Source organism: Corticium candelabrum, chromosome 15 (genome assembly GCF_963422355.1).
Source record: "Corticium candelabrum chromosome 15, ooCorCand1.1, whole genome shotgun sequence".
Lineage (NCBI taxonomy): Eukaryota > Metazoa > Porifera > Homoscleromorpha > Homosclerophorida > Plakinidae > Corticium > Corticium candelabrum.
Window position 1 is genome coordinate 4454320 of NC_085099.1, and position 12803 is coordinate 4467122.

Below are 12803 nucleotides of genomic sequence, written 5' to 3' on the forward strand. Positions count from 1 at the left end.
ATTCGTCATGGAGACATGGATTCGATCCGTTTGGCAGTCAACCGTGGAACGTCAGTGAATGTATGTGATCGCTACAACAAGACACCATTGATGGTCGCCTGCACTCAAGGTCGTGTTGACGTGATGGACTACTTGCTGTCCCATGGGTAAGGCATTTGTAAGACACGTGATCTATGTTAATATCAAATAAGTAAGAGGCAGGGTTTTTGCTGCACAATTGACAGAAAGCCCCATTAGCTACTGAACAGAACAAAGTGATATAGTAAAATCATAATGCTATTTGATTTGATACACATTTAGCAATTTTTCCTCAGTTATGCAATTCCTGTGTAGTGACGTGACTGGTAGTGAGTAGTAGTAGTGACTGTTTTATAACGCACGGGCAGGTAATTGATATTAAATTGAGTCTGACGGAAAAGGTTGCTGGCGAGTAGAAGGACGGAAAACGTGGAGTCGATGTAACGGTAGTTGTCTTAGCGAATTTGCGTTGTGTCAATTCGCTGAAGTTCAGCGCCTGTATTCTGATACTGTTGTACAATTAGCTAGATTACAAAATATTCTGTTGCAAATCCTGGCAAAGTAGTGTATTGAATTGTGACAAAATGTTTATGGGTCATATCTCATGGTATCTTTTGTTAGTGCTGACGTCAACGCCGCTGACTATTTCCAGTGGACGGCACTTCACCTTGCTTGTCATTCTGGACATGTACGCATGCGCTCGTATTGAAAACTGTCGTGTCGTTCTCTCGAACGGTTGTGTTCTTGTGTTTGAAGATAAATTGTGTTATAAGAATGGTTGACGCAGGAGCCGACATCAATGCTCAAAGCACCAACGGTGGCACTCCATTGATGAGGGCCGTCGAGAGTTCACAGATTGATATTGTACAGTATTTGCTTGATAAAGGGTAGAGTTGTGTCTGGTTGAGCTCTAGGGTTGTCACTGTGGTGACGTGTTGTATGTAGGGCGAACTGTCTATTGGAGAACACCCAAGGAAAGACTGTCCTCGATTTAGCCATGCAATGGGGCAGCCCTGAAATTCTATTATTGATACGTTCGAAATTCGACGGCTTGCCGTCACCGAAAGACAAGAAAGATAAAGGTAGATGGTGTCGGCGTTGACGTTTGGGTCTAATACTCTAGATTGGCGGCTGTGTACTTTACAGGGAAAGGGAAAGGGAAAGGTAAGGGCAAAGGAAAGGACAAGAAAAAAGAGAGCGCGAAATCATCCGGGAAGGGTAAAGAAAAAGGCGCATCACTACTGCCACCGAAACCACATACTGTGGGTGGAGACAGGGTAGGTTAATATCAATTTGGGTCATTGTGTATACCCGGTGTTTAAACTCTGATTTTGTTTTGCAGCCCTCTGTTCATCCTGGCCTGCTCAGTACGCGGTTGCCTTCACCAGAAGCGCTTGCCTTGGCACATCGGCATAGAAGCAACGTTCAGCGAGCCATGACTGCCACTCATCTTCATCCCAGCCAATTGTACCAACCCAAGGTGGCGTGGACTCAGCGTCCTCCCACAACAGTAATACAATCTTGTCCGTTAGAGTTTTACCTTTATGGTGAATCTGGCATTTTTGACCGTAGGCTAGTGCAATGGCTAGGAAGGCGTCGGCGAGAACACAACGGGGTATCGAGGCGGTGGACTTTGGTGAGCAGAGGTCACCTTTTCAGTTGAGTGTGCTCGCTAAGGCGCGGGCTGTTGCCGAGGGAGCCATTTGAATGAACAATTATCGTTTGTAATGATATTAGATGATGTATTAATCATTAGTATTCTCCGTCATATGTACATTCTGCAAAAAAGAGCAGCTTTACTGATTTTAACGTTTGACTCAGCTGTCACACCACTCAGGCTCTAATTGTTCGTGATTGATGGTTTGCAGCAAAACTGCATGGATCGAATGAAGCTCAGTGGAATTTACGGAATTACTCCTCAACTTCTCTCTTCCGCAAACACAGTACTGCATGCTCTTTGATAGTGGCTCTTTAGTTGTGGAACCATGCAAAGGGTGAGTGGGTCTGCGGACAAGATCGTGAGCAGGAGATACTAGGCCCGCAAACCTAGTTGCTCCGGAGATTGCTGTAAGACTGAAAATCATGAATCCGACACTAAGCGGCAGAAGACAAATTGGCGACTATTTTAACCTGTCTGGTATCAATCCTATCCTTAATGGCTCTTGCGTAGCAACAGTTTCACCAGAATGGGTTACCCATTGGATCGTTGTGCTGACAGTGGCATTCTGTGCTTTAAAAAATTTCCTTGGTGCAGGTTCTAGATAAGCATGCAATCGTTGCGATCAAACTCCTACGCCAAATGCCGCCTACTTGCAAACTGTGCATTTCCCCGCTCACAAGGACGTTCCGTCGCTTCTGGACTAGGAAATATGGGTCTACTTACTGATCTACTTCGTGTACATTCCTGCTTACTTCCGGAATCTTGCCAACGTACGGATTTCTGGCCAGTGCTTTTAGTGCACACAGTTTCCACAAGAACACCACGAGAGGACCTGTATAGACCGGTTGCACTCACATGAGCTACAATGACCACCCCACGCGTGGAGGACAGCAGAACATTTTCGTTTAGTTGGAGGCCTGTTTTTCTCAGTTATCGCTACAGATTGTTAGATTCCGACAGCCGACATCGCTACAATGCTAAATTGCATTACGCTGATGGTCAAGACCTTTACGAAATTTCCCTCAGCGAGTTGTCCGAAGACGTCGATGTGTGACCGCAGCGACAACCTGCGTCCAAGCTGGATGAATTTCTTTCTCTGAAAGCAAACTGCTTTAAAAATCGGAATGCCGTATATTGTTGCCAGTTCCTCCTGAAGACAGTGCAACGGCTTCTCTAGCCTTTCAACATCTACACTACTAGGTCTGCATGAGTGCATGTTAGCGCTCCCATGCACTACATTGTCATCAGTTTCAATGTCGTCTGTAATTTCGCTTGCATGTGCACTGCAATCAAATGGAGGGACGGTTTCGTCGTCTTCTTCTAATCGCAGTCTCTTTGCATCTCTTTGCTGTACTCGTTCGTACCGTTCTGTCGTCAATGAATGCTTTGAAGAATATCGCAGTTTTTGACTTGAAACCTAATCAGGATTCGTTTGGTCTCTCGTTGCAGAAGATTTTACGCTTACGGAGTGATTGAAACAGACGCGTGTGTACTTCAAACTGATCTGTTTCAGGTCTCTTTTGTTGATAGCAATGATCCACGCCCATCGTCGCCGTTATTCATAAAAACAAACGAAACTAATGTCTCTGTCACGGTCGGCGCGGTTGCCCCAACTCACAAGAGCACAAATATATTTGATAAGTCACACCACACCGAATAACTACTTCTATATCAATATCCATTCTGCTAACCCTACGACGACAGTCATTACTGTTATGGTAATGAAAGTCATTCAGAACGTCCAGTCTGTTTTTTGGTGTTACTGTGTTATAATGCTTGTTAATTAACTTAAGATTCCTGTGGGTTTTTTGCCAGAACTTTCAATAATGTAAGCGAAAAGGAAACCTCGTCGCCGTTTCCTGTTTGTATCGGTTATTCAACTTCTGCAGACCGTCGTCTGTCAGCTTACTGGGTTGGAAATTGGGAATGGAAGCTTTTAGAAATTGAAGTAGTCTATCCAGATTTGGTTCTGCCTTCTCATTCCTGAACACCTCTGACAGTTCGACGACAAATCCAGCATCACTGCAGTGTTGCAGCCACACAGAAGAAACGTCCATCTTAATGCCAGATGCAGACTCTTCGTCTAGGTTTGGCTCAGTCAGATGGAAAATATCACGAATGATGGCATTGAGCTGTGGCTGATTGGTTTTAAGCACGAACGTAAGTTGTCCTTCTGGTTTCAAAATGTCATACATCTGTTGCATCGTTTCTGCTCGTTCGGCACGTTCAAACCAGTGGAACACGTAATTGCTAAATATTCCATCAAATGGACCAAGTGGAAGTGCTTCACGAATGCTACCCAACTGAAAGGTTACAGGGATATCATCCATCTTCTTTAACTGTTCGTTTGCTACAGCGATTCTGCACGAGTCAGGATCAACACCGACCACACGACCAGAGTCACCAACGAGAGATGCCAACTGCATAGTCAGTCGTCCGGTACCGCAGCCGAGATCGAGAATGGACTCTCCACGCTTTGGTTTCAGCATCTCGTGAATGAGTGAACAACCATCTCGAAATTGTGTATCCGACTGGTGGTGGTACATGTCAGCGTTGTTTAGCACAGGCAATGTAGACATTGTGACCAAAACACGTTAGAAAATAAAAGATAGTAAAAGGATAGCGCTCTCCAACGAGTATCAGTGCACGGAACAACCCCGCAGTCTTGACTACTAAATTAAACAAACAGTAGGGTAGCGGTACCTAACACGGAACACTTCCGGTCACGCTCGGAATTAGAGCCCTGTTTTACATAAAGCAAAAGCGTATTTGCCAAACATTGTACATAATATTGTAGGCCAATTCATAACCGTGTTTGTAAGACTAGTGGGAGTACACGCAGTCGCTGCTGCTCGTCGTGATCACGAGACGTTTGAAATATTGCGTGATAGTTGATATTGCCATACGGGATCCTAATTCGGAACAGCCCTTTTCTTGCTAACTGTGTTTGCAAGAGTCTTGATTTGTGCGCTCACGCCTACTTCAACCTGTCTATATAGTAGTTATATTGTTAAAGACAACAGCATCACTTGCAGAGCAGGCAGAGTTTGTTCATTCTGTCTTCTTTAGCAAATCAGCTAATCATTCACGTCAACCTCTTGTAAATTTTCATAAAACCCAGCTATAGAAGTAATGAGTAACTATTATGCATTTGTTACAACTCCTAGAGCTTGCGTTATGATAATTCTTAGTAAAACCATAACTATAGTCTTTACCCTAAAATCTCCACATTTGGGCTTTGTGGCATGTTTTCCTGATTGTTAAATTAGTAATGTTTATGCGCTAGGGTTTTAGATTATGCACTGAACATGAGATACATAAACATTGCGCGCTTATCTACTACCTAACTGTCTATTAAGTGCATAAACATTGCCCACGATTTTCTCTATTCCGGTTGCTAGAGATATACGTGAGTGACTGCTAAACATGCAGCTGCTGCTAGACAATAACGACCGCATTAGCCTTGCAAATTGCTGACAATAAGAATATATTTGATAAGTCACACCACACACCGATTAACTAATTCTATATCAATATCCATTCTACTAACTCTACGGCGACAGTCATTACTGTTAAGGTAATGAAAGTCATTCAAAATGTCCAGTCTGTTCTTTCTTCTTACTGTGTTGTAACTTTTGCTACTTAACTTAAGATTCCTGCGGTTTCCTTGCCAAAACTTTCAATAATGTAAGTGAAACGGCAACCTCGTCGCCGTTTCCTGTTTTGTATCGGTGATTCAACTTCTGCAGACCGTCGTCTGTCAGCTTACTGGGTTGGAAATTGGGAATGGAAGCTTTTAGAAATTGAAGTAGTCTATCCAGATTTGGTTCTGCCTTCTCATTTCTGAACACCTCTGACAGTTCGACGACAAATCCGGCATCACTGCAGTGCTGCAGCCACACAGAAGGAACGTCCGTCTTAATGCCAGATGCAGACTCTTCGTCTAGGTTTGGCTCAGTCAGACGGAAAATATCACGAATGATGGCATTGGGCTGTGGCTGATTGGTTTCAAGCACGAACGTAAGTCGTCCTCCTGGTCTCAAACTGTCATACATCTGTTGCATCATTTCTGCTCGTTCGGCACGTTCAACCCAGTGGAACACGTAATTGCTAAATATTCCATCAAATGGACCAAGTGGAAGTGCTTCACGCATGCTGCCCAACTGAAACGTTACAGGGATATCATCCATCTTCTTTAGCTGCTCGTTTGCTACAGCGATTCTGCACGAGTCAGGATCAACACCGACCACACGACCAGAGTCACCAACGAGAGATGCCAACTGCATAGTCAGTCGTCCGGTACCGCAGCCGAGATCGAGAATGGACTCTCCACACTTTGGTTTCAGCATCTCGTGAATGACTGAACAACCATCTTGAAATTGTGTATCCGACTGGTGGTGGTACATGTCAGCGTTGTTTAGCACAGGCAATGTAGACATTGTGACCAAAAAACCTTGGAAAAAAGAAGATAGTAAAAGGATAATTTCACTGCGCTCTCCAACGAGTATAGCTCCTCGACGGCTAGCTAAGAAACTAAGCCATAAAGACGGCTTGTATAGCCTTCTAGTGATTGGCATGCGCTCTGCCTGTCTAAGGCTGCGGTCACACTACATATGCATTAGGGTCACATTGTCATTCACACTAATTGCATACTAATAGTAATGTACGTCAGCAAGAAGCCACATCTGTACTTCTGTCATTGCGCGAAGAAGTGGGTGTGGTGCGAAAATGCCGCTAGGTCATCGCGATGCTTTTCTTTTCTGCTACTTGTTGCCAGTTCAGAGTGATCGGGTAGTCTTTTCACCAGATGTGGGCTTTCGCTTTGTGTGGAGGCGTCGCTCTAGAGCACGTAGATTTCATTCTGGTGGTAATTCTGGTTGGTCTTCGCTACTGTACACGACTCTTGCCAGTTCGCCGCAGTTTATTCGACACCCGAACAAGCTTAATCTCAAAAGGCGATTCTGGTGTACTCCACGGAGACGAGGATTTTGGGAACATGATGTACACGGATCTTGGACGGAAGTGGGAAGACAGTATCCCGACTGGGAAGATTCCCAGTACGTTCAACATTTTAGAATGTCAAAGGGAATCTTCTACACGGTTTGTAAACCTGTATGCATATTTCTTTCGTCGTGAAGACACCGGTTTTCGAAAAGCTGTTCCACAAGAGAAAAGAATGGCCATTGTTTTGTACTGGCTTGCACACGCCCCTTCTTTCTCAACACTGACAGCTCTCTTTGGAATAGGAAAAGCAACTGCTCTATCCATTGTAAACACAGGAGTGCAAGCACTACGTCGTCACATGGTTTCGTCATCAATCAGATTTCCTACAGATAATGAGTTGTCACAGGGGATCTGTGACTTTGAAGCATCGTGTCACCTTCCACAGTGTGCTGGTGCTCTTGATGGAACGTTTATGAAAATAGAGAAACCTGCTCATTTTGGAGATGCATATTATTGTTACAAAAGGTTTCACGCTATTATTATTTTAGGCTGCGTAGATGCTCGGGGTATCTTTACTTCAGTAAATTCAGGAAGACCTGGATCGGTGGGAGATTCATTTTCACTCAATAGAAGCAGCTGGAAAAGATACATAGATTCAGAGGAATGGCTATCTCCATCATTTTCAACGGCTATAAATGGAGAAGATATTAGACCTTTTCTGGTTGCAGATGCAGCATTTTCCATAAGTCCAACAGTATTAGAGTGCTATGATGAAGCCAATCTCACTGCACAGCAATCATGTTTTAATTAATTACTCTGTGATTCGAACACGACGGGTTGTTGAGCAAGCATTTGGAGGGCTCAAAGGAAGATGGAGAATCTGTTCATCAAACAGACTCAAGGAGCCAATCTTTGCAGGAATAGTGGAATCAGTTTGTTGTGGATTACACAACATCTGTGAATGCTACAGCTGCCCTTTTGAGAATGGTATAATTCCAGATCCTCATGTATTTCAACAACACCAAGACGACAATGATGCAGATCTTCTTCAAGCTGGAAGGCATGTCAGGGAGGTAGTTGCTGATTGGATTTATGTTCATTTTCCAAGATAGTAATTAGCTAATAAATTCAATTACTAAGCTATAGTTGTTGTTTCTTGTATAGTTCACAAGCAAAGTACACACATTTTATTAAAATAAAGTTTGAAGCAATTAGTCGAGGTAAATTATTCAATCAATACTATAGCAACAACAAACAACTACAACAACACTTTGATGACAACAGCATCATGCATGTTCCAACAAAGCCTTTACATTATAATTAGGCAATAACACAATATATGATTCCTTTATTTACTTTCTCTACCAAAGTCAAAAAGGCGTTTGAATAGCTCTGCTTGGAACAGCTGTTGTTGCTGCATCATTATCTGCTGGTGCTCCATCCTTGCTCTATCTATTCGTTCTCTTGTTTCTTCCTCCTTCTGCCTGACCTCCAACTCAAACTTTTCTCGACTCTTTCCTTTCATCTCCACTTTCTTGAACTAGCATTTGCAATTTTATGTCATGCTCGAATTGTCTCCGTTGTGCATCTTCTTGTTGTTTGGAAATGCATTCTAGAAAGGTTGCCTGAGCAATGAGAGAACGAGGTGTTTTTTTGTTTGTCTTTGGCCTTTTCTTCCTTTGGTTTTTTGGTTCTTGGTTGAAGCTCTTCATCAGCATCATGGTCACTACTGACATTAATTACAGCACTGGTAGGAGTAGTCGGTCGAGATGATGCCTTGCTGCTGATGTCATTTTGGAGAGAAGAGACAAGCCTATAAATGTGTGACATTTCTAGAGGCGGCTGTGCTTCACTGGCATCATCTGCAATGCCAGGCCCACGCGTTGGCTGAGTCTTGAAGACATCAAAGGAAACATCTTAAAATTTGGTCAAGCCATAGCTGCAGCTTCCACATCGATAGACAAATCGTTATGGTCAGTGGCACGACCGGTTTCTTTGGGACGCTGGAACTGACTCTAGAATCTCTTGGCTTTTGCTGACATGTTGTCCACCCTTGCCACCACTTCCTCGGGTGTAAACTGAACGTTGGCGCCTTCTGTTGTCGTTTACTCATTGAGCAACCCTGCTGCCTTTCTTGCTTTCTTGCTTTGTCACCATGACGCTACCAAAACGCTCTATCACGACCGCCCAGATTTCTATTAGTTTCCGCTCGACGTTGGTAGTCCACTGCACTCTCTGCGTTCGTTTTGAAGTTGCGCTAGCGCTAGCAGTTGTACTGGCAGGATCTCGTTCAGTCGACATACTTTGTTGTTCGCAGAATAATCGAGTCAATACGAAAGGACAAAGTCGTCAACGCAAACGGAGGCTTTGTACAAGTGGTAGGGAGACTCTAGCGACCGCAGCAGCGTAGGACTGCGTGGTCAACTGACCAAAACAATGGTAATGTCAATGCTAATCTCAGCCCACATTGACATTCTCATTCACATTCTATTTACATTGGCATCCACATTCACTAATGAGCTATCAACTATACGTGACCAACATAACGGCAATGTCAATGGTAATGTGGATGTAGTGTGACCGCAGCCAATTAGTAATGTAATAGGATCAGTCAGCTGTTAGGGCATGCATATCAAAGTTTAGCAAAGTGAACAATCATTAACATTGGCTATTATTACCCGAGGCCCAGATTTCAGGGTCTCAAGTATAGTAGTCGTTCGACGACCCGACGACCCGACGACCGACCGTATATATAGTTGGTTAGCACAGATGCAAATGAAGCTATTCCGACCAATAGACGAGAAGTGGTGTCATTACTGAACTATAGACGAACGCGATGTCATCATGAGGTTCCACCTCTCTTTCTTTGGTAGCTGCTAACGAGAATTCGGCCATTGGACGTCCGTCCTGTACATGGCGTTTAGTCCTTTGCTTTGATGGTTTAGCACATACATTTGTACGTGTATGTTTCCCCAACAATAACAATCAGGAGCGAGGGTGTGTAGCTGCATATACCTGACTTGTAACATTGTGCTTGTTCCACAGTGTTTCTGCATAGTGGTTCTGCAGTCTGCCAGCTTGAATTTTGGGTGTGCGTGGCTGAGCGGCCGTGGTGTTGTTGCAAAGATTATTAGTGTCGTCATCAACAGAAATTTGGCGCTTGACGGGAATTTGCGAAGGAGAACGTGCATTGTCCAGGACAGCGTCTGTTTGTCGGACGAAGCGCTCGGCTGACCTTTAAGTACGCTGGTGCGTCTCTATTCAATTTTGTTTTACGGTATCCAAAGTCAGAGCGAACAGACGCCTAGCTAATCTACATGTGCACGTGCATATTTTCCCACATTGATGTTTTGTTTTGGCTCTGGGGTCACCTCATTACAACAACCAGAATTGCGGTTAGACGGATAGCTGTGTAAGTACGGTACAGTGCACAGTAGTCGACGTCTAGCTAGAGAAGCGGCACAAACAATAAGACGCCTATAGAAGCTGCACAAAGAACGAGACTTTTACATTCTTGTGAGCTGGAAAATCGGTGGTGAGCTGCTTGTTTGGTCTCCATTTGTAACCTAGGTTTCTCACGAATACAACAAACAGAATAATGATCACGCCCGTTACTTCATCACGTAAGGCGAAGATTGCCAGCCGGCCTAGCGTCGAGGCTCTCCGACTTGTAACATTTGGCTTGCACTTGCAAACAACTACATTAGTAACATGCATTTAGAAACAACACTTAGCTAATCTAGCTGCATTTGTAACGTTCCCACATCTAATTTTGTTACCCACATCATGCGTTTCTGTCATACGATTTTGTCATAGCGCGACTAATTACCTTCAAGGTGCATACTGGCCGAGGGCTTGCACTTCTAGTGCTGCTATTATTGTGTTAGTATCAATTTCATACGTCTTTATTCAATTATATACACATTCATTGCGTGATTTGATATGTTATTGGATGTCGTCGGTCTCTTCATCTGCGCTGATGAGGCGTCGGTCTTACTGGCCCATATCTGGTGTGTACACATCTTCTTGTCCCGAATCATAGCCATCTGCAGTTACATCTACAACGTCCACGTCGTCCTGGTCGTCGTCTACGCCTAATTCAATAATAAACGCAACTTTCTATTTCATACGTCTAGGCCTAATTCCATGACGGACGTTTATAGAATGACGCACCTTCCGGTCGGTTGCGTTAGCACATAATATAATTCTATCTAACTAGAGGAATGCAGCAGCTAGAGCTATAGGGCCTAGACTGCAGATCACAAGTTGTAATGATCAGACATACCCAAACTTAGGGACCGATTTCAGATACTACGAACTGTGCTTAATGCAAGAAGATCAAATTGAAACTTACACAGGGAATCCGACAGAAAACCCTGACAGATCTTAGCTTCGGCCTCCCAGATCCGTGTAGCGCCGATTCAAAATCGTCCTCCACGGGTCTGGGATGGTACCGCCTCTTCTGAATATATTGCAGTTGGTCCTAGGATTAGTTGTACGGTATCCGTAGGCAGCTCGCGTTCGTAAGTAACACGTCCGACAGAGTTTTCAGACCGTCCTACTGAAACGCCGGCTCCTAGCTAGACAATACGTATTTGTTGAAACCCTTGCTGTCATGGAAGTAAACATGCAAACTTCCTGGTAGTTTAGATTACGTATATCAGGCGCGTACCCAGGATTTCTCTGGGGCGGTTTCTATATTAATATCAATAATATTGATCTGTTTATATTAATATCAATATTATTGATCTTAATAACTGTTTTTATATCAATATCTAGATTAATATTGATATTAATGGTTTAATTGATATTTGATATTTACTCTCATCTTTGTCCGCTTCGGCTGACTGTCAATTCGAGCCTCCGCTCCGAGGGGTCCATCTTCAGCAGCTGTAGGCCCTGTTACAAACTGCGACAATGTCAACTGACGCTTCATTCCTGACTGGCACGTGTAGCAGTGAGAAGACAGCGCGTTAGACACGTGCTACAACATAGCCTCGAATTCCCAGACATCTGTGTACCGTTAGCGGTAACGTCCACCTCTAGGGGGGTTTCCGGGCAACCTGGAAACATGCCTGCGTACGCCACTGTATATAGGCCTTATAGAGGTAGTCGTTGTTTTGCATAGCTCTCCGGCGTTGTCGTGTTATACGGGAACGGGGCACGACTGCGCGAGAGGGTCTGGTACGAGGCCAGTTTTGCAATTGTGATCAAGACAATTGAAATGTACAGTCTAGGTATGCACTCAGTTCCGTTGTAACGACAGTGGTATGGTATTTACTGACATAGAAATTGATATCAGCAAACACTGACTATCAACAGTGTTAGATGCAGCACAGTGTAGTAAAGGGTTGATCCTACTGTAGTACGGGACGTGTGAATAGTTGACTATAGGTGGCATTCAACTTCTGAAGGTGTTTCTTGGTTGTCACGTACACACAGTCCCTTAGCTACAATTCAAAAGGATGAGGCGACGAATGTTCATGAAGCGTTTTTGCCGCCGTTTGGTTACTTGCACGAATCGTTCTTAGACTCATCTGTAGTCGGACACGAAAACGATTTTTTAGGGTAGGTCCTATTATAAAACGTGGTCGTTATGAGGAGAAATTTGAGACTTGTGTACACACACACACACACGCACACACACACACACACACACACACACACACACACACACACACACACACACACAACAAAAGCTCGATGGAGACCATATACGACCACGCCCATTTCTATTGTGCGACCCGTATCGCCCGCGTTCCAGAGCAATATCATATTTCTTGCCCTCGCACCGTTTATAGAGCAATATCATATTTCGTTTATAGAAATATCATATTTCTTGCTTGATAACCGACTTAGTTACCGGCACGTGGCCCTACCCAATGAGCGCTCGAGTAGCTGACCATATAGTTAGCGTTCCTGGTTTGGCGGCAGTAAGATTTAGTGTAAGGTTTTAGTATCAGGGCCAGTCCCATGGCAAGCCTGCTATATTTATATAATTGTGAGAGCGGGCAATAACTACGGTATGTGTGCAATAACTAAACAATGCAGGCACTTGGCCGAATACAGATGTTATTGCACCGTCTACGAGAGCGGTCATTGGGTAGGGGCCACGTGCCGGTAGCTAACTAGCATTAATGTTCAGTTTCATAGTACATACCTTTTCAATTACAGCTGTAAT

At 44.0% G+C, this 12803-nt stretch overlaps 3 protein-coding genes across 3 annotated transcripts in view; 1 reads left to right on the forward strand and 2 right to left on the reverse strand.

Annotated features, from left to right (window-relative positions):
* LOC134190616 (ankyrin repeat and EF-hand domain-containing protein 1-like) overlaps window positions 1-1827 on the forward strand; it is a 9981-nt gene extending 8154 nt beyond the window's left edge. Inside the window, exons 12-18 of the mRNA XM_062659072.1 lie at window positions 1-146; window positions 640-706; window positions 775-905; window positions 964-1100; window positions 1165-1295; window positions 1361-1528; window positions 1591-1827. The exon at window positions 1-146 is cut by the window's left edge and continues 29 nt beyond it. Coding sequence (XP_062515056.1) covers window positions 1-146; window positions 640-706; window positions 775-905; window positions 964-1100; window positions 1165-1295; window positions 1361-1528; window positions 1591-1725 — 915 coding nt within the window. The 3' untranslated portion in view covers window positions 1726-1827. The remainder of the gene's footprint in view (window positions 147-639; window positions 707-774; window positions 906-963; window positions 1101-1164; window positions 1296-1360; window positions 1529-1590) is intronic.
* A 1671-nt stretch (window positions 1828-3498) lies between these two features.
* LOC134191510 (demethylmenaquinone methyltransferase-like) lies at window positions 3499-4257 on the reverse strand. The gene has a single exon (XM_062660133.1). It carries the CDS (start codon window positions 4255-4257, stop codon window positions 3499-3501), a length of 759 nt encoding a protein of 252 aa, XP_062516117.1.
* A 1068-nt stretch (window positions 4258-5325) lies between these two features.
* On the reverse strand, window positions 5326-6088 carry LOC134191511 (uncharacterized methyltransferase Aflv_0758-like). The gene has a single exon (XM_062660134.1). The coding sequence runs from the start codon at window positions 6082-6084 to the stop codon at window positions 5326-5328; it is 759 nt and encodes a 252-aa protein (XP_062516118.1). The 5' UTR covers window positions 6085-6088.
* Between the last annotated feature and the right edge of the window lie 6715 nt (window positions 6089-12803).

What these genes read in the sequence shown, in the direction of transcription:
- LOC134191510 (XM_062660133.1), bottom strand. Translation starts at nt 4,257, where the DNA reads ATGTCTACATTGCCTGTGCTAAACAACGCTGACATGTACCACCACCAG.
- LOC134191511 (XM_062660134.1), bottom strand. Translation starts at nt 6,084, where the DNA reads ATGTACCACCACCAGTCGGATACACAATTTCAAGATGGTTGTTCAGTC.